Source organism: Mobula birostris, chromosome 10, assembly GCF_030028105.1.
Source record: "Mobula birostris isolate sMobBir1 chromosome 10, sMobBir1.hap1, whole genome shotgun sequence".
Taxonomy (NCBI): domain Eukaryota; kingdom Metazoa; phylum Chordata; class Chondrichthyes; order Myliobatiformes; family Myliobatidae; genus Mobula; species Mobula birostris.
Window position 1 is genome coordinate 125,656,776 of NC_092379.1, and position 21,210 is coordinate 125,677,985.

A 21,210-nucleotide genomic window follows, 5' to 3' on the forward strand; every position below is an offset into this window, starting at 1 on the left:
TCAAGGAGACGTATATACAGAACGGTGCTGGAAAACGGCCGGTGAACCAGTGTGGATAACTTCACTCAGCTCAACGCTGATCTGATTCCACAACCCATGGACTCACTTTCAAAGACTCTACAGCTGAGTTTTATTTATGTATTTACTTGTCTATCTATTCATTAATTTGCTTATTTATTACTCTATTTATCTTTATATTTGTTTGTTTGCTCATTCATTCATTCAGTTTTTGTATTTGCACAGTTTGTCTACGTTTGCACGTTGGTTGTTTGTCAGCTTTTGTGTGTGGTTTTTCATTGGTTTTACTGTATTTCTTTGTTCTACTGCAAATGCCCACAAGAAAAAGAACTTAGGGTGAATATGTGACATATATGTACTTTGATAATAAATTTATTTTGAATTTTCAACTTTGATAGTGACGTCTAAGATTATGTGAAGCACAGACCTCAAGTTTTATTCTTCTGGGCCATCGAGCTGCAATGCCCAGAAACTCCCGATTCAACCCTAGCCTAATCACAGAACAATTTACAATGACCAATTAAGCTACCAATTGGTTCGCCTTTGAAGAAACTGGAGCACCCATCATGGGGAGAACGTACAAACTCCTTACAGGTACTGGCGGGAATTGAACTCCGGTCACTGAGACTGTAAAGCATTGTGCGAACCACTACACCACTGTGGTGAGTCATGATAACAAATGTAACATTGCACTCATGTCTTTCTGAGTTCTATGATCACAACAATGCCGCAAGCATTCATAAGTACCGGCTTTAATTTAATTATTAAGTGGATACTATTTGCCAAGGACCACCGAGCACACCGGGCAGGTATTGCCTCCCTATCAAATGCCTTTTGATCTTGTATAAGTCAGGCTCTGGATTCATCCTTTCCACTTGATCACTCCTTTGAAATGCGGTGACTCTTAATATGGCAACCTACAATGGGTATTAGGACTTCTGATAATGCTAAATGGTCATGGTCATCATCAAATTCTGCAGAAACTAGAAGGAACATCCAGTTACTTGTTATGCACTTTGGCTCAAATATTTAGAAGGGACTGCTAGAGACTGCTGAAGGATTTTGGCTTAATATGCATGCAGGGGATCAAGGGGATAGTTGTGTGATAGTAAGTAAGTACCCTCTTTCATTTTAAACACAACATTTGCTCCATATTTTGAAGTGCACTTGCTTTCATTCTTAGAAAGGCCCTTAGAGGCAAGATGTTCCAGAATGATCAACTATTGCCACAAGGGGAATCGACCTCTGCCTAAGTCTTATTCCACAATACTTAAGTCTGGAATTTAGAAGAATGAGAGGGGATCTGATTGAAACACGTAAGATTATTAAGGGATTGGACACGCTAGAGGCAGGAAACATGTTCCCGATACTGGGGGAGTCCAGAACCAGAGGCCACAATTTGAGAATAAGGGGTAGGCTATTTAGAATGGAGTTGAGGAAAAACTTTTTCACCCAGAGAGTTGTGGATCTGTGGAATGCTCTGCCTCAGAAGGCAGTGGAGGCCAGTTCTCTGGATGCTTTCAATAAAGAGTTAGATAGAGCTCTTAATGATAGCAGAATCAAGGGATATGGGGAGAAGGCAGGAACGGGTTGCGGATGATTGCGGATGATCAGTCATGATTACAGTGAATGCTGCTGCTGGCTCGAAGGGCCGAGTGGCCTTCTCTTGCACCTATTGTTTATTGTCTATTCTCACTCGCACTCAAACCAACTTCAGAGGAAGTGCTGCAGAAGCATTTTCCCACCCAAAGTTCAAAGAACCTGCGTTTACCTCTGGTCAGATTTGGCAGCTACCCCCTCCTCTCCAGAAGGAAAAAGAAGACCAAATGAGATTCTGCTATTCAAATCCTTCCAAAAATAGACTGATTGCATTACAGAATAAGGGAACATGGTCCAGGCAAACATTAAAATGAAGTTCTCCCAACTGGTGATCAGCTGGTCCGTTGTGAAAGGTTTTAGATCAATTAGCTGAATGTATATTGTATAGCTTTTAATGGAAGTAAGAAAAATAAGCAACTTATTGTTCTCTTGCTTTAACTGCTTCATGGTTCTTCAGCACAGCATAATCCCATCTTGTACAAACACACGCTTACAGACATCTGCACAGGTACAGCAGCTAATGACTTCAACATCTCACCTGGAGGACCTATTGCCCCAGTATCTCCTGCAGGCCCTGGAGGACCAGGCGGACCAGGGTCAGAGATGGTTTGGCCCGGTTCACCTTTAGCACCTGGACAGAATAGGAGAGAATTAATGATGGGTGACAGGGACAGTTGAACATTTGGTAACTCTAATTCAACAAAAAAGCAATTTCACGAAAACCTCCATAAAATGACCCTGAGTGTTGATCTCGGAATGGTACACAACAAATTAGTAGAAGAGAACATTTGAAAATTTGACTGCTTTGCTGATTTTGCCATTAATTTTGAGTTCATAATTCTTCATCAATCATTCGATCTGACGGTTGTCTCACCCTTCGATGTGTTGCCTGTTTTCTCAGATCTAATACCAGATTGTGAATACAGACGTGCAAGGCCAACGAATCAAGGACAGTGGTTAATATATGGGAATGAGATTTTTGTTACTGTCATGGAGATGTGCAGGATTGGTAGGTGAACATTCTGGGCTATGGAATTGTCCGATGACATAGGGGTTCATTAAAATAGGAGATCGCATAGATTGAGGTTAGAAATAAAAAGGGGGCAATACCGCTGGAAATGAACTACAGGTCTCCAGGTTATTGGCTAAGATCAGATTTATAGGTTAAAATAATAGGGTATAATAGTGGAGGAGTTCATCTTCTCCAATACTAGGAAGCAAAATAATTGCAAATGCTGAAGACCTGAAATAAAAACAGAAAATGCTAGAAACACGCAACAGGTCAGACAACCTCCGTGGAAGGAGAAACAGAACTAAAATGTTACCTCGGATTCTCTTTCCACAGAGGCTGCTTAACCTTTCCAGCATTTTTGTTTGTATTGTCTAATAGTGATTGGGATCACTTTAGTGTGTAAAGCTCAGAGAGAGTGAAATTTTTAAAGGTCCAGCAGCAGAGCTTTTTGAGTATATCAATAGTTCTACTAGAAAAGGGGAGATATTGTATCTAATGTCAGTGGGAATGCATCTCTGAAATGTCCCGCTCAGCGTTAATGAATTGCCCAGGTTTAACTTGGATGGTAAATTGTCCCTGGAGGTGCTTCGGTTGGTATTAGTTGTCACACTGCCATGGGTGGATATATGAGTTGGCAGCTGAAGATGGTTAAGGACCCTGAAAAGGAACAAAGCTGAATACAATATCAAAAGACACGCAGGAGTGGACTGGGAGCAGTTAACTGCTATAAGGGTAGATGACATAGGCTTATGAAATGGGTAGGAGTTTTAGAGAAAATAAGGATGATTTTGCTTCCATCCAGAGAATGGCTGAAATCTGGAACACACTGCCTGAGAGGGTGGCAGTATGCTCAGAACATGATTTAGATGATCACTTGAAAAGACACGGCATGAAAAGCTAGAGACTGAATGCTGAGAAATGGGATTTGAGCAGAGAGGTTTGATGGCCACATAGACACAATGCACCAAGGGCCTGCTTCAATGCTGTATGACACCTCATCATCACTAAAAAAGGAGTTTATAAAGCTGTACCAGTCTAATGACCAACTTTCCACCAATACCCTTGGTAAAAATGGCCATTTTAGGGAAAAATTAGGGTTGAGAGCATTTAAAACTTTTACCCTACCTTGTTCACCCTCATGAACAACCCAAACTATCAAATTTCTCTCTATTGCACATTGTGAACCTGTAGCTCAGTTGGGAGTAGCCTTGCTTCTGGGGTGGGAGACTGTGATCTCAGTCTCAATCCAGAAAACTTTGCACAAAAATCTACTCCAGTGCTTCAAGCTTATAACGAGGCATCTTGGCACTGTTTGAAAAAAAAATCTAGAAAGGTATCTGAGTTTAGCAAGCCGAAGCAGACTTGGAATGATGGAATATCGGAGCAGACTTGATGGCCTAATTCTGCTCTGATGTTTTATGGTCTTAGCAGAATGGGGGATGAATTTCTAGACGGCTCTTTTCTAGACTTTAAACACAGGCCCTGTCTGCTCCAAGATGCATGCAGAATATTTAGAACACAGAACACTGACCAGTACAGCAAAGTACAGGACCTTCAGCCCATAACATTGTGCTGACCTTTTAACCTTACTCTGTCAATATAACTCTTCTTGCCTGCATTTTTCTATCAGTCATTTCACCAAGAAAAGCAGAACTAACCTGATGACCTGCCCAGTACTACTAAATTTATTGTGAATACAGATTTCTGGTCATCTTTTCATTATAGCTTACTGTGTGGAAGATTAATGGCTGGCTGTATTTCTGGCATTGGAAGAGAGATCACACATTTTTTTTACAGTATGCGGTGCTTTAGAAAATATCTGATTATGAAAGACTAGAATCCAACAACATAACTATGAATAGGTTCACTTTCAAAGAATGATTCTAACAAGTTGATAGAAGGCAGCAGGGTGGAAATCATTCATGATTAGTTTAAAAAAAAGATGAGAAAATACCAATACTTCCCATCACTTAATCTAATCTCCGTCCCTTTAGGGCCTCGCCTGACTGAAATAACCATAACCAATTGATTTATCGTAAATGTTTTGTATGCGTGATTAAGTCCTGTGTGGAAGCATAATCTTCCCATTGTTCAGAGGCCACCATTCCTTTTTGAAATATTGGAGTGGGGACGGTTCTTTTGTTCATTATGTCCCATGTCATATGATATGGACGGACAAGGTCCTTCTATGACATAATTGTTCCTGACAATTTTTTTCTACAGAAGTGGTTTGCCATTGCTTTCTTCTGGGCAGTGCCTTTACAAGACTGGAAACCCCGGCCATTATCAATACTCTTCAGAGATTATCTGCCTGGCATCAATGGTTTCATAACCAGGACTTGTCATAGGATCCAGGTACTCATCTGACCATCCGCCATCTACCCAACCCCCCTCCATGGCTTTACATGAGCTGTACATGATCAGGGGTGCTACGCAGATGCCACACCTTCCCCAAGGGTGACCTGCAGGCTAGCGAAGGGAAGGAGCACCTTACACTTCTTTTGGTAGAAGCGTATCTCCGCCCCACCACCCACAGAGAAGGTTGGCGGTGAACAAATGGCACAAAGTAATTGAACACGGAGAAGCGCTAGGTGGCACTCAAGAAGTAAGCAAGGCAAAGAAATATATAAACAGCAGGTGTGCACAAGAATAGAGGGATCTCTGCACATGCACAGATCCCTGAAGGTAGCAGGGCAGGTATGTAAGGTGCTCAAGAGCAGCTACAGAATAATTCATTGGCTGAGGCATTGAATAAAAAGCAAGGAATCACATAAAGCAATATTTAGACCACCGCATATATTTCTAGTCACAGTGTGGGAAAATCATGTTACTTGGGAATCCTCATGCCGGATTCGCTAAAGGTTAACTTGCAGGTTGAGTTGGTGGTGAGGAAGGCAAACGCAATGTTAGCATTCGTTACAAGAGGACTGGAATAGAAGAGCAAGGATGTGATGCTGAGGCTTTATAAGGCTTTGGTCAGACTGGACTTGGAATATTGTGAGCAATTTTGAGTCCCTTATCTAAGAAAGGATGTGTTTGCATTGGAGAGGGTCCAGAGGAGGTTTACAACAGTGATACTGGGAACAAAAGAGTTAACATGTGAAGAACATTTGACAGCTCAGGGCCTGTACTCACTGGAGTTTATAAGAATGAGGGGGATCTCACTGAAACCTATCAAATATTGAAAGGTCTAGATAGAGTAAAAGTGGAGAGGATGTTTCCTACAATGAGGGTGTCTTTGATCAGAGGGCAGAGCATGAAAATAGGACATCCCTTTAGAACAGAGATGAGGAGGAATTTCCTTAACCAGAGTATGGTGAATTGTGGGATTCATTGCCAGAGGCACTGTGGAGACCAAGTCATCGGGTACATTTAAAATGGAGGCTGGTGGGGTTCTTGATTAGTAAGGGCATCAAGGTTACACAGAGAAGGCAGGAGAATGGAGTATAAATCAGCCCTGTTGGAATGATGAAGCCGACAATGAGCTGAATGGTCTAATGCAGCAGCCCCCAACCACCGGGCTGCAGAGCATGCGCTACCGGGCCGCGAGGAAACGGTATGATTTGGTGATAGGAGTCAGCTGCGCCTTTCCTCATTCCCTGTCACGGCCCCTGTTGAGCAATTACGCATGCGAGATCATTACCCGCGCGCCATCCATGTCAGCGTGGGAAGGAGATCAACTCTTTGAGCTTGCAAATGATGGCGGGCTGAAAAGTATGTTTGACATAACATCTCTGCTGGCATTCTGGATCAAGGTCAAGGCTGAATATCCTGAGATAGCCACGAAAGCACTGAAAACATTGCTTCCATTTCCATCATATCTCTGTGATGAATGCAACGAAAACTAAATTGCAGAATACACTGGACATAAGGAACCCATTCGAGTATCGCTGTCTCCCATCACCCCTCGATGGGATCGTCTTGTTGCAGGAAAACAAGTATTCAACCCATGGCTCCCACTGATTCAGCAATATTGGTGTGTTGCAATGATTTTATATGTTCATACGGGGAAAATATGTGCTGTGTGTTTAATATCCAAACGTTACTTAAAATGTTATGATGCTATTGACTTACTTATATAATCATATAACAATTACAGCACGGAAACAGGCCATCTCTGTCCCTCTAGTCCGTGCCGAACGCTACTCTCACCTCGTCCCAGCGACCTGCACTCAGCCCATAACCCTCCATTCCTTTCCTGTCCATATACCTATCCAATTTTTCTTTAATGATAATATCGAACCTGCCTCTACCACTTCTACTGGAAGTTCGTTCAACACTTACTTCAAGCTCCCCTGTCCTTCCCTGATAATTGACTTATCGCTATATTCATGCGAGGAAAATATGTGCTGTATGCTTAATATTAAGTTCGTTAGATAAACCCTTTTAGAAACGAAATTGAGTGTATTAGACATTTATCACTTATATTCCGGTCGTGATTAACACCTTCCCCCCCCCCGAGCAGAATCGCCAAAAACGATTTGTAGAAAAATGGGCAATGGGCACCTACACGCATGCGCACTGGTGCCCGCGCAAGGCTTCATGGTCATTGTAGTCTCTCTGTGTAAACAACGTATGTGGCTCTACTCTTTCCGTTGGCAACCCTAACCCCCCCCCCCCCGGCGGGTTGGCCGGTCCGCAAGAATATTGTCAATATGAAACCGGGCCGCAGTGCAAAAAAGGTTGGGGACCCCTGGTCTAATGCTGCTCCTGTGTATTTTGATCTTCTGGCAGCAGGCATACAGAGGAGATTTATGAGCATGCTGCCAACAAAGGAAGGTTTCACAATTGACTCTTTTGAGAACAAAGCAAGCTAGGAGTGATTTCATCAAAGTTATGAGGTGCCTTGCTGGATGAAGAGGAAGAACCAGTCATGGACAATAGTAGAGAATACAGTATATTTAAGGTAAAGTATCAGAAGGAAGTTCAGGTAATTACTTATATTATTGGTGGTGGTGGTGGTGCTGGTATGCAACATTGATTGAGGAGGTGGTGGAGACAAGAAACTGCAGTAGATTTTAAATGTAGTTAGATAAATATTTGATCTGCCATCACTTACAAGGCTACAGATTAATCTAAACAGCTTATTTTACATCTAGTACTGACTGGATAGACCACGTGGCATCCCATTTGACTAATCTCTGAATTTGGCCAAGAATATTAAGTTGTCATTTGGGTCCAATCATGCACCACTTTCATCAATCAGAGAAGAAGGACCACTGATACAAATGGGTAACATACCTGGAGCACCAGGGGCTCCGGGACGTCCTGAAACTCCTTGTGAACCTTTTGGGCCTGGATACCCAGGTGAGCCAAATCCTGGTGGTCCTGGCAGTCCCCTTTCTCCTGGAAATCCCAGTGGACCTGGGTCGCCTGGTGGTCCTCTCTCTCCTTTGTAGGCCAAACCACCCTGGAATGAAATCCAATGAACCATGAGTAAGGATGGAATGTAAGAGGATGGCTTTCATGAAAAAACCAAGCTGAAAAGCCATATACTTGAAACAAAAAGGCACAAACATAAGATTCTTATTCATATACTCTCTCCAGAATTCGAAAACCCAATTAATTCTCTTATTCATGTTGAAAGCCAAGAATCAAACAATAATCATTCCTGCTGTAAACTATGTTTTCCTTTCCAGGGTTCACAGCTGAGCTGAAAAAAATGCTAAGATGCATATGGAAACTTTTCTGGTTAAATGAAATGGCTTATGGTTGACTCTCCATGTTGAACTCATGAGCAAAAGCCACTGTATACCAGGGACATCAAATCCTTGTAGAAATTCATCTTTGCTATACCATCTGACTGCAGGACGTATATGGCAAAAAGGTCTTCTGCTGTGTCTCTGATACTCAAATGCATTTATAACATGCGTATGTACCACAATATCACACATTTAGTGCGTGTGACCGGATACCCCATTATCAACATCTGCAGGGCTGCCACCGACCAGAAGCTTCTCTAGACCAACTACCTTGTTACTGTGGCTATAGGAAGCTGATTATCCTGAAGTGAGTGGTTCCCCTCTTTTCCACAATCTACAAGGCACAAGTTAGGAATAAAATGAAATATTCTCTGCCTGGCTGGCAGCAGCTTTGACAATACTGGAGAAGCTCTACATTATCAGGGACAAAACAGACCATTAACTATTCCAAAACGTACTGTCAGCAGCAATGTTCTCTCTAATTTTTAGTAGTCGCTGTGTGTAAAAACCTTATGTTGTGCAAATTTTTTTTCCTGTGACAAAAGTATGTGCACACTGAATGCACACATGGCACAGTTTATGTAGGTTTACAAAATATTTGACAACAATATAACAACAAATTAGCATACATATTTAAGTCACACAGTTATTTATTCTGTCTCCTATCTTTGGCATTTACCCATTCTTTGTAAACTCTATCTAGACTAATAGAACTTCCATCCAATTGATAGCTTTTGATTCTCATCGACATATCCAAATGACATTCACCCAAACGGTTTCTCAGCTTGTTTTTGAGTTGATTCATTAGGCTAAAATCTCACTCACAGTCACACTAGACGCAAGAAATGTTCCCCCAATGTCCATCAACCGTGCAAGGTTGCAAAACTGTTCATTTTGAAGTACAAATACCACCATTTGAGTAAAGTTTGAAATCAGTTTGGTTTTAATTTTTTCTTGCACGGAAAATTTGAAATCATTAAACTGTCTAACTATTACAGTATCTTCAGCTAGAAAATCATGATATTTTAGACATAAGGCATTAACTTGTTCATCGCCAAATGTGAAGTCACAATCTGCAATTGCGGAGATATCAAAAGCTGACCGTTCTTGTACCTCATCTTCAGGAAGTCTTTCTTCTAAATGAACACAAAGGCTATTTATAAAAGTCAACAGCGAACTTGTATCTACTGTGACGTTTTCTTCACGTTGTTGGCTTAGCAAAACTTTAACTTTGTCACTCCACGAAACATTGTCTCCTGCTTCCTTATCTTGTTAATTTTGCCTTGCGCAAAATGAAGTGAATCAATTGGTGTCAGGCCACTCTTTTGCAGAATCTTGCAGAGCAGCCAGTTCATCAAAGACATCACTTAAAACCTGTAAAGCTACTTTGTATGGGATGTTTATCAATTTCTTGTGACAGTATTTACCCATAGGGTCTTCTTCAAAGTATGTGATCAGTGCCTCATAATTTTTTATTATTGCCTGCAATGCCAAGTGTCTAGATAACCATCTGACTTCATTAAGTGGTCTGAAAGCAACAGCTTCATTTTCAGAGGCCTCTGCAATTTCTTTAAATTCGCATCTTTTAACTGCATATCGAGAAAACATTGTATAGATTGTTCTCATCAAAGCCATCTACAGGATTTGAAACAGATCTTGGTAAACTTTATGATATGAACACTGTCCGCCAAAGACGGCTGCCGCATGATGCAGCTGTACAAACCGGAACAGGAAAGGTGAGGTGACATAAATTAGTGACGTGCATTGTGGTATTTGAAAAACCGACTAACTAGTTAACAGAAATATTTAGCTAAAAGATTATTTTCAATAAGTATAATTATTAATTACTACATTATTTTAGGTAACTAACCTTTTGTGCGCACATTAATTTTCTTTGTGCGCTGGTTGAAAAACGTGCGTGCACGCGCACACAGCTTAGACGGAACACAGGTCAGCAGTAAGTACTGACTACTAAATGACCTCCATTTACTGAGGATTTAAACGCAAACAACAGGAATTCTGCAGATGCTGGAAATTCAAGCAACACACATCAAAGTTGCTGGTGAACGCAGCAGGCCAGGCAGCATCTCTAGGAAGAGGTGCAGTCGACGTTTCAGGCCGAAACCCTTCGTCAGGACTAACTGAAGGAAGAGTGAGTAAGGGATTTGAAAGTTGGAGGGGGAGGAGGGAGATCCAAAATGATAGGAGAAGACAGGAGGGGGAGGGATAGAGCCAAGAGCTGGACAGGTGATAGGCAAAAGGGGATACGACTCTGCTCTTAAACGCATCTCCATTTCACGTACATCTGCTCTCACTCCATCCTCCCGCCACCCCACTAGGAATAGGGTTCCCCTGGTCCTCACCTACCACCCCACCAGCCTCCGGGTCCAACATATTATTCTCCGTAACTTCCGCCACCTCCAACGGGATCCTACCACTAAGCACATCTTTCCCTCCCCCCGCCCTGCATTCCGCAGGGATTGCTCCCTACACAACTCCCTTGTCCATTCGTCCCCCCCATCCCTCCCCACTGATCTCCCGCCTGGCACTTATCCGTGTAAGCGGAACAAGTGCTACACATGCCCTTACACTTCCTCCCTTACCACCATTCAGGGCCCCAAACAGTCCTTCCAGGTGAGGCAACACTTCACCTGTGAGTCGACTGGGGTGATATACTGCGTCCGGTGCTCCCGATGTGGCCTTTTATATATTGGCGAGACCCGACGCAGACTGGGAGACCGCTTTGCTGAACATCTACGCTCTGTCCGCCAGAAAAAGCAGGATCTCCCAGTGGCCAACATTTTAATTCCACATCCTATTCCCATTCTGACATGTCTATCCACGGCCTCCTCTACTGTAAAGATGAAGCCACTCTCAGGTTGGAGGAACAACACCTTATATTCCGTCTGGGTAGCCTCCAACCTGATGGCATGAACATCGACTTCTCTAACTTCCGCTAAGGCCCCACCTCCCCCTCGTACCCCATCTGTTACTCATTTTTATGCACACATTCTTTCTCTCACTCTCCTTTTTCTCCCTCTGTCCCTCTGAATATACCTCTTGCCCATCCTCTGGGTCCCCCCCCCCCCTTGTCTTTCTTCCCGGACCTCCTGTCTCATGATCCTCTTGTATCCCCTTTTGCCTATCACCTGTCCAGCTCTTGGCTCCATCCCTCCCCCTCCTGTCTTCTCCTATCATTTTGGATCTCCCCCTCCCCCTTTCAAATCCCTTACTCACTCTTCCTTCAGTTAGTCCTGACGAAGGATCTCGGCCTGAAACGTCGACTGCACCTCTTCCTACAGATGCTGTCTGGCCTGCTGCGTTCACCAGCAACTTTGATGTGTGTTGTTCCATTTACTGAGGGTTCTCCAGCAGATTCCCTCCAACCTGTGACCTCTAACATCAAGACAGACAACGGCTGTAGTTGCATGAGAATACCACTTCCTGCTGGTTCTCCTCTGAATCACACATCAACTTGACTTGAAAACATATCATGGTTTCCTCATCATCACTGGATTAGAACCTTGAAACTCCCTCCCCAGTTGTGTGAGTGCATTCATCAGAATGACAGTCAGGCAGAAGATACAATAATGCACATACCACCAGGGTCAAGAACAGCTTCACTGACACTCTATAAGACAACTGAACAGACCTCGATTCCATCGGATGCCCCCAGATTATGAATCCTTCTGAATCCATCCCTGGCCCTGATGGCTCTGGATACCTCCATACCAGTGACACCACCATTGGCAATACCGGTTCCAACGATTCCAAGCGGATCCAGAACCCATATTTCATCGCCATCAATGCCAGTTCCTATGACCGTGGACACACTCAAACTGCTAATTGTAGAACCTGTAGCTCCAGTTTCAGCCTGGACCTTGACCATCAGCATCTTCAGGTCGAGACTTCACCACTCTGACGACTGCACTGGTGCTGCTTCATGCACCCATGCTGAGCTCGTCAAATTCACCAATTTTGCCTCTAATTTCCACCCTACCCTTAAATTCACTTGGCCCATCCCTGACCCACCCCTCCCCTTTCTCGATCTCTCTGTTTCCATATCTGGAGACAAACTGTTAACTGACATCTTTTATAAATCTCCTGATTCCCATAGTTATCTTGACTGTACCTCTTCCCGCCCTATCTCCTATAAAATTACGATACCATTTTCTCAGTTTCTTTGCCTCAGTTGCGTCTGTACTCAGAATGAAGCTTTCCAATCCCTCTCTCTACTTTTGATGCTGCCCTCACCCGCACCTCCTCCATTTCCCGTACATCTGTACTCATCCCATCTTTCCACCACCATAATAGTGAGAGTCCCTCTGGTCCTTACCCATCAGCCTCTGCATCTAACTCATTATACTCCACAACTTCTGCTCTCTCCAAAGGGACCTTACCACTAAACATATCTTTACCTCCCCATCTCCATACCATCCACCACACGCAGGAATTCCCAGTGGCCAAACGCTTTAATTCCGATTCCCATTCCCGTTTCGACATGTCGATCCATGGCTTCCTTTTGTGCCAAGAAGAGGCCACCTTCAGAGTGGAGGAGCAACAACTTAGATTCTGCCTGGGTACCCTACAACCTGATGGTACGGATATCAATTTTGCCTTCAGGTAAAGAAAGGTCCCCACCCTCATTCCCCACGCTGAAGTTTTACTTCTCTCCTGCCTATTACTTCTCCCGGGTCTCCTCCTCCTTACCGTTCTCCTAGTCTCCGCTCTCCTCTCCTATCAGATTTTTCTTCTTCAGCCCTTGACCATTTCCACCCACCTGACTTCACCAATCATCTTCCAGCTTGCCTCTTTCTCCTCCTCCCCCATCTTTTTATTCTGGCACCTCCCCCCCCCCTTCCTTCTCTGTGCTGAAGAAGGGTCGCAGCTCGCAACGTCAACTGTTTATTCATTTCCATTGATGCTGCCTGACCTGCCGAGCACCTCCAGCATTTTGTGTGTGCAACTTAACAGTATCAAGTCTATGCCAGGGTGGTACGAGCACATTGGCACTCAGTGTAAGGGGAGGGTGGCAGGATGCGTTCAGGAACCTGATAGCAGTTAGATGCAGTGTGTGGAGCGGGAGGTGAGGTGGGGGAAAACATTAGGAGTCTGCCACGCCCATTGTTACAGGAATGGGGATCTGTCTAGTGGCTAAGGGTCCAGGGAAGGGCAGGAGATTGCTTTGGAATGAGGGAAATTGCAGGATCAAAGTGGAATTTGGATTCTGAAAAGGTGAATTACAGAGTCTGGAAAGGCCATAGATTGCAGGGACCGATGATCTAAGGAGTGGAGAGGGCTTAAGAATGCAGATAACAGGCAGTGGGGACTATGTGGGGACTTATTTCTTACTTCCAGAAATAAGACTATATAGTCTGAAAGTGCCCAATGGGAAACTCCCCTAAAATTATACGGTCCAAGAGCTAAAAGAAGCTTTGCATAGAGAATGACATCAATATATGTACACGAGAAATTCTACAGATGTTGGAAATCCAAAGCAACACACACCAAATATTGGAGGAACTCAGCAGGTCAGGCAGCACCTATGGAAATGAATAAACTGTTGATGTTTCAGGCCGAGACCCTTCCTCGGTACTGGAAAGGAAGGGTGAAGATAACAGAATCAAAAAGTAGGGGGAGGGAGAAGAAGGATAGCTGGAAGGTGATAGGTGAAGCCAGGTGGGTAGGAAAAGTAAAGGGCTGGAGAGGGAGGAATCTGATAAGACAGGAGGGTGGGCAATAGGAGAAAAGAAAGGAGGCAGGGATCCAGGGGAGACGATGGGCGGGTGAGAAGAGTTAAGAGGGTGGAGTGGTGAGTACAGAAGAGGGGAAGGGGAGCAGCACATCAGTATTATAAGGGTAACTCATAGTAGGAATTTTCTAAATGATATGAAATGATCTAAATGATCATAATCATGTTTGTATGATTATAAAAACATTTCAATTACATAATGTCGGAATTACAGCATTACACAACTGAATTTCTAGGCACATGTCTCTAATGATTGGTCTCTTGTGACTTCTTGAAACTACAATTTATCAGAAGCTGCTCCATTATCTTATTTACTGCAGATCTCTTTAGCCTCTCAAATTAATAAGCTATTCAGTCTCATGTTTTTGCTTCTCCTTACACAATGCTCTCATTCCCAGCCAGGCGGACAACTAAACCTCAGGCACTTGCCGATGATAATGGGTGTTACGATATGGTAACCGCTCTACAAGTGGCCATAGGAAACTTCAGTGTTATGGACACAGCTCAGCACATCAGAGAAACCAGCCTCCCTTTTACGGAAATGTACGCACCATTGATCGGACTGCTCCCTTCCCAGGGAAGTAGGAGTAGGGGCGGGTGGCAGTGATGGTGGTGGACGTTAGACCAATGACCAGCAGAACTCAGGGTCCAGTAAGGGGCCTTGTGGATTGAAGGCGAGCAAATAATATGGTGACTGGCTGAAGGTGGGTTCTTCGCTGGGATGTAGAATGGAGGATGGTTGATCTGGGGTGTCAGATTGACTGCTGAGTTCTATATTGAGTCTTGACTGATCAATGGGGGGAGGAAGAGAAGGGCCTGGTAAGGGGTTGTAGCCTTGGGCTATCGATGTATTGATGTAGTAGGAATGGGGCAGTGACATCTAAAGGACATAAGCAGTCTGAATTGGGTCACTGTTCCACCACAGATGGACATTATTAAATACTACAGTGCCCAAGGACAAGTACATTAATATTCCCATTGTACAAGAAATTACATCGTCTGATGTGTGCCTGATATGGAAATTGCATCAAATGTGATTCATGAGCAAACCAATTTTCCAGAGGTGATTGATTCAGTCTAGAAATATTGAGTTTAAAACAAAAACAACGTTACTCAAATAAATAACCACATTATTGTTTGGAGGTGACAATGGGACTATTGGACCACCATATAAACCCAATTGGTTTACGTATGTTCTTCCTTAAAAGAAAATCTGCTGTTTAGCTTGATCTTCATGTGATTCCATACCAAAGCAAACTTAACACCTTCAAAACTGGCCAAGGAAGCCATTGTGTTACCTAAAAGGTGTCTCAACGTTTCTTTCTCAAGGCTAACTAGAAATGCCTACATTCCATAAGTAAATAACAATAGCAACAATTGTGTAAAAATACACATATTTTATTCTCTCCTTTTCATCTCATTTCTCCAATAAGAGTTTTCTTTAACATATTTGACAACAACACCATCCTTATAATCCAAGGCTCATGACGTATTCTTGAGAGCAATTCTAAAAGCCCAACAGCACTGGCTGAACCATAATGACAGTAATACTATGCCTAGAAATCTCTTTCTGTCTCTGTTCCTGTCCTGACAGAGACCAAATAAAGTACAGAGGAAGAAGAAGAACTCAAACTATTAAAACTTCCCTGGGACATCACATGGGACAATTGTTGCTTGCAGATATTCTAATACACTAGGGGTTCCCAACCTTTTCTATGCCATGGACCGATACCACTAAACAAGGAAAATTATCTCTCTTGTGTTTCTTGATCTTGCTACTTAAGATTCAGTGTCATGCAACCCTGCCACTTTGATCTGGCCCATGCCTTCATTAACCAGGTCCAACACTTGCCTTTATTGGGATCCTCCCCACACAAATTTTAAGTTTTATGGTTATGAATATGTTACCATGATGGAGTTATTCCTTATGCTTGGTGTCGGGTTGGGGGGGGGTTGTATTGTCGGAAATGAGTGCTCAAGTGTAGGGTATCTTGAACCTATCTAACCAACTGACATTATTTTAACCCAGGAATCCCTCTTGAAGCCATCCTGTAGACTGATGTAGAATGGACCAAAGCTGTCACAGCCTGAAGTCCCCGAATATTCTGTCCCACCACAGCCCGTCCATTGTTACCTGCTTTCATTGAGAATGCTCAAGGGTAGAAAGGATTTTACTTACAGATTCTCCCTTGGGACCTGGTGGACCTGGTTGTCCATCTCTTCCTGGATTGCCGTCTAATCCTGGAAGTCCTGGAGGCCCCGGGAAGCCAGGACTTCCTAGATCACCTTTAGAACCCGGAAAACCAAAACCATCGCCTCTATCACCTTTAGGACCAGGGGATCCTGGAGCACCTGGACGGCCTGGTGGTCCCTGAAAATAATGAAAACAGGAATTTCTGGCTGATGCAGTACATTCTCATCTGCTGACAACCAGATGAGAGTCAGCAGAGAGCAAAATATAAATAATTCCAAAATGCTAGTTCTTAAATTCAGTACTGAGTCAGTACCAAGGAAGGAAAATGCAATGTTAGCATTCATTTTGAGAGGACTGGGATATAAGAGCAAGGATGTACTGGTGATGCTTTATAAGGCATTGGTGAGACTGCATTCGGAGTATTGTGAACAGTCTTGGGCCCAATATCTATGAAAGGATATGCTGGTATTGGAGAGGTTTCAGAGGAGATTCACGAAAATGATCCCAAGAATGATGGGTACCTGGAATATTTGATGGCTCTGGGCCTGTACTCACTGGAGTTTAGAAGCATAGGAGGCAATCTCATTGAAACCTACCAAGTGTTGAAGAGCCTGGAGAGAGTGGATGTTTCTAATCATTGGGAGAGTCTAGAACCAGGTTGCACCACCTCAGAATAGAAGGATGCCTCTTTAAAACAGAGATGAGGAGGAATTTCTCAAGGTAAACGGTGGTGAGCCTGTGGAATTCATTGCCACAGACAGCTGTGGAGGCCAAGTCATTGGGTGTATTTAAAGTTGAGGCGGGTTGGTTCTTTATTAGTCAAAGGTTATGGGGAGAAGGCAGGAGAATGGGGTTGAGAGAGAAAATAAATCAGCCATGATTGAACAGCAGAACAGAATGGGCCAAATGACCTAATTCTGCTCATATGGTTTATGGTCTTAATCTCCAATGATGAAATAGCACAACAGGAAACATACATCAAATAGTAACATTCAGGAATGCAATGGGGAAAAAAAAGTATATACAATAGGAAACTTTGAGAAATTCTTTACTTAAGGACATTACTTTTTTTTTTACCTGTTTGAACATTTTTGGCTCTACAAAATACTTACAGGTGGTCCTAAATCTCCAACGTGACCTTTTGATCCTTTGTCTCCTTTTTCTCCAGGCAGTCCTGGTTGACCTGAAACCAACCAATGAAGCAATAAAATCCTCCCTTCAATAAGTAAATGTGAAGTAACTACATGGATTAGGCTTATGGAGATAGATGAGGCATAGTGGCAGATTTAGTAGAGCTGTTGCCTCAGAGCTCCAAAGACCTGACCTTTGGAGTTTTTTCTGTGACCATGTGGGCTTCCTCCATGTGCTCCAGTTTGCTGCTACATGCCATAGGTATGTGGACCTGGAAGTTAATAGGACTCAAAACATTGCTCCTACTCAGAATGTGTGTGGTAGAATAAAAATAAAATGGGATTGGCATAAATGAGCGTCTGATAGTCACCACAAACTTTGTGAGACAAAGCTGTAAGGCTCTATAACTTTATTCAGAAACATAGAGGTAGGGTAATGGATAATAGAATGAATCTAGGGGTGCTATTTTCACCCAGAGAGTAGAGAGTATCTGGAATGCACAACTGGAGTAAGTGAAGTAAGCAGAATTACTGACAGAACTTAAACAGTTTCTGGGTGAGCACTTGGTATAGGGCCAGTGTATGAAGATGGGATTAGTCCAGTGGTGAGTATCAATGTGGTGGGAAAAATGACCTTTTTCCATGCCTTCTGACTTTAAGGATGGCATGGTAGTGTAGTGGTTAGCACAATGCTGTAACAGTGCCTGTGACAAGCGTTCAATTCCACTGCCGTCTGTCAGGAATTTGTACGTTTTCCTTGCGCATGCTATGTTGGGCCCAGAAGCATGGCAAGACTTGCAGGCTGCCCCTAGCACACTGCGTCTTTGGACTGAGCTGGCCACTGATGCAAATGGCACCCATCGCTATACATGTGACAAACAAAGCAAATCTACATTGCAATGGCACACAGATCAGTAAGTAGAATCTCAACAAATGCTCGTTCAGTTCTCAAAGTTAAAATAATTCTAACAGCAGTGAAGAAATGCTCCAAGCTGAAATACGGTACGCTTTGTAAGCTGTATAAGCAGTGTACAGTGCCCCAGTTAAGAACAGTCTCATCAGGCAGGATGTGGGAGGGAACTGGCAATGACTGCTGAATGGTAGAGCAGTCTGGATGAGTGATACAGCTGCTCTCAGTCATGGTTCATGACCTTGGATCCTTTTCAGTGATTCTACATCATGAAGCCACTCAGAACCATCTCCTGAAAGTGGGCATGTTGCAAGCCAATGCTTTTTCCCCCCAAGTAAAAAACATGATATATATAAAAAAACAGATACTGCGTGTGGGGTATACTTAGAAGGCATGTACACTCCACATGGAATACCAGCCCACAGAAAAATGAAAACATATTTGCCATTCCAGCTACTTCTACATCGATTCTATTCTGCATTCTGAATCAGATTTATTATTACTGCCATATGTCAAGAAGTGCTGTAGGAGATCATGACATGGTCCAACACCTGGAATTATAACGTTGTAGCCATTAGTGAGACTTGGTTGCAGGAAGATCAGGACTAGTAACAGTATGCTGGGGTTCCGTTGTCTTAGACGCAACAGAGCGGGAGGTGCTAAAGGAGGAAGGGTGGTGTTACTAGTCCGGGAAAATGTTATGGCAGCGCTCAGTCAGGACAGACTGCAGAAATCATCTAGTAGGAGATATGGGTGGAATTGAAGAATAAGAAAGGTATGACCACGTTGATGGGGCTAAATTACAGATCGCCCAATAGACTGGGGGACTTAGAGGAACAAATTTGTAGAGAGATTGCAGACAGCTGCTAGAAGCATAAGGCTGTTATAGTAGGTGATTTTAACTTTCCACATAGTGACCGGGACTCCCATACTGTAAAAGGACTAGTTTGTCAAATGTGTTCAGGAAAGTTTTCTTAATCAGTACTTAAAAGACCCAATGAGAGAGTGTGCGATACTTTATCTGCTATTAGGGAATGGGTTCCAAGGTTGTCAAACCGAGGAGTGGTAGTGGGGAAAAGCTCCCACTACCTAAAAGTACTCCTCTCGGCACGCACCTCAAATAGCTTCTGACAACCAAGTCCAACTCCTGGCCTTCTCGTGTGGCTTAGCCTCTAAGCCCAGTGGAACTGTTTCTACTGACAGGAGAAGGGGTGAAGGCGGGTCCTGGTGCCTTAAAACCAGTGCTTTGGATAGATGGAGCTCGTCAGCCTGGGAAGGCAGTCCATCTAAGAGAGGGAAAACTCTGACTTCAAACCTCCGCTGCCTTGCAGCCATACCCACTCATGGGAAAGGCTTCCGGAGTAAACCCTGAGGAAAAATCCAGAGCTGGAGTCCCTACGGCAGTCCGACGTTGCTTTCAACCTCGCTCTGGCAACTTCTGCGACATCACTGGTGCCAAGTTGTATCGGCCCTTGCCCTTCCCTTGGACAACATCGGTGGCATGGAGAGAGGAGACTTGCTGCATGGGCAACTGCCGGTCTTCCATACAACCTTACCCAGGCCTGCGCCCTGGAGAGACTGAAGCAAGATTTTCCAGGCGCAGATCCATGGTCTCGCGAGACTAACGGATGCCAACCATCCATTAGGGAATGAGACCGGGCAGGTGACAGAAGTTTGTATAGGGGAACACTTGCATTGAGTGATCATAATGACATTTGTCTCAAAGTAAATATGGAAAAAGATCGTTCTGGACCATGGGTTGAGATACTAAACTGCAGAAAGGCCAGCTTTGATGGTATTAAAAAGGATCTGACAAGTGTGGATTGGGCAAGCTGTTTTCTGGCGAAGGTGTACTTGATAAATGGGAGCCCTTCAAAAGTGAAATTTTGAGAGTACAAACTTTGCAGACTGTAATTCATATTGGCTTCTTTCAGTTCTATGTTTTTTTTGTGTTCTCACCCATTCTTTTTTGTTGCCGATTGGCGGGCTGGTGGTTTGGATGATCTGTTAGTTTTTGTGCGAGGGAGGGGCTGGGGGTGTTTTGGGTTTGTGAGTTTTTGTTTCTTTTCTTTTTATGTGGGGGATTGATGTCTTTCTTTCAACTACTTAGATGGTTTTCTGTATTCTGTGGCTATCTGGAGAAGAGACAAATTTCAGAGTTATGTTCTGTGTACATACTTTGATAATAAAATGAAACTTTGAAACTTTGAAACTTTGCATGTGCCCATCAGAATAAAAGGTAAAAGTAACAGGTTTAGGAAACTTCGGTTTTCAAGAGATATTGAGGCCCTAGTTAAGAAAGAAAAAGGAAGTGTATTGCAAATATAGGTAGGTAGGAACTTATGGAGTATAAGAAATGCAAGAAAACACTTAAGAAAGAAATCAGGATGGCTAAAAGAAGGCATGAGGTTACCCTATCACACAAGGTGAAGGAGAATCCCAAGGGATTCTACAGATGTGTTAAAAGCAAAAGGGTTGCAAGGGACAAAATTAGTCCTGTGTGGTAATCCATGCATGTAGTCAAAAGAGATTGGGAGATCTGGGGGGGAGGGGCGCCTGTGCTCATGTGTATGGATTAGACATGTGTTTGGTCAGTGCTCCTCTCTGAGGCCTCAACAAAATTACTGTTATACCGTGTTTTATTCATTCATAGGCCAACAGTATGTGTTTACTCTCTCCATCTAAACTAAGTGTATGGAAAAGTTTGACAATGCCAAAGACAAATGTCTCCAACAAAGCCAAGAGCGCCGACTGCCAAACCACCAGAGCTAGCACTAATGCTAACAACGGGCCTGTAAATAACTTCTCCGCAACTGAGATACCGCCGGACAAAACTTACGCCATGTGCAAGGAATTAGGCCAGGAGATCTCTGAGTCAGTTTTGCGCGGCATT

At 43.5% G+C, this 21,210-nt stretch overlaps 1 protein-coding gene across 2 annotated transcripts in view; it reads right to left on the reverse strand.

Annotated features, from left to right (window-relative positions):
• col4a5 (collagen, type IV, alpha 5 (Alport syndrome)) overlaps nucleotides 1-21,210 on the reverse strand; it is a 310,200-nt gene that overhangs the window by 126,047 nt on the left and 162,943 nt on the right. For both annotated transcript variants that reach the window (XM_072270935.1, XM_072270934.1), the window contains 4 exons: nucleotides 17,390-17,460; nucleotides 16,263-16,454; nucleotides 7,871-8,039; nucleotides 2,156-2,248 (listed from right to left, as the gene is read on the reverse strand). In XM_072270935.1, coding sequence (XP_072127036.1) covers nucleotides 2,156-2,248; nucleotides 7,871-8,039; nucleotides 16,263-16,454; nucleotides 17,390-17,460 — 525 coding nt within the window. The remainder of the gene's footprint in view (nucleotides 1-2,155; nucleotides 2,249-7,870; nucleotides 8,040-16,262; nucleotides 16,455-17,389; nucleotides 17,461-21,210) is intronic.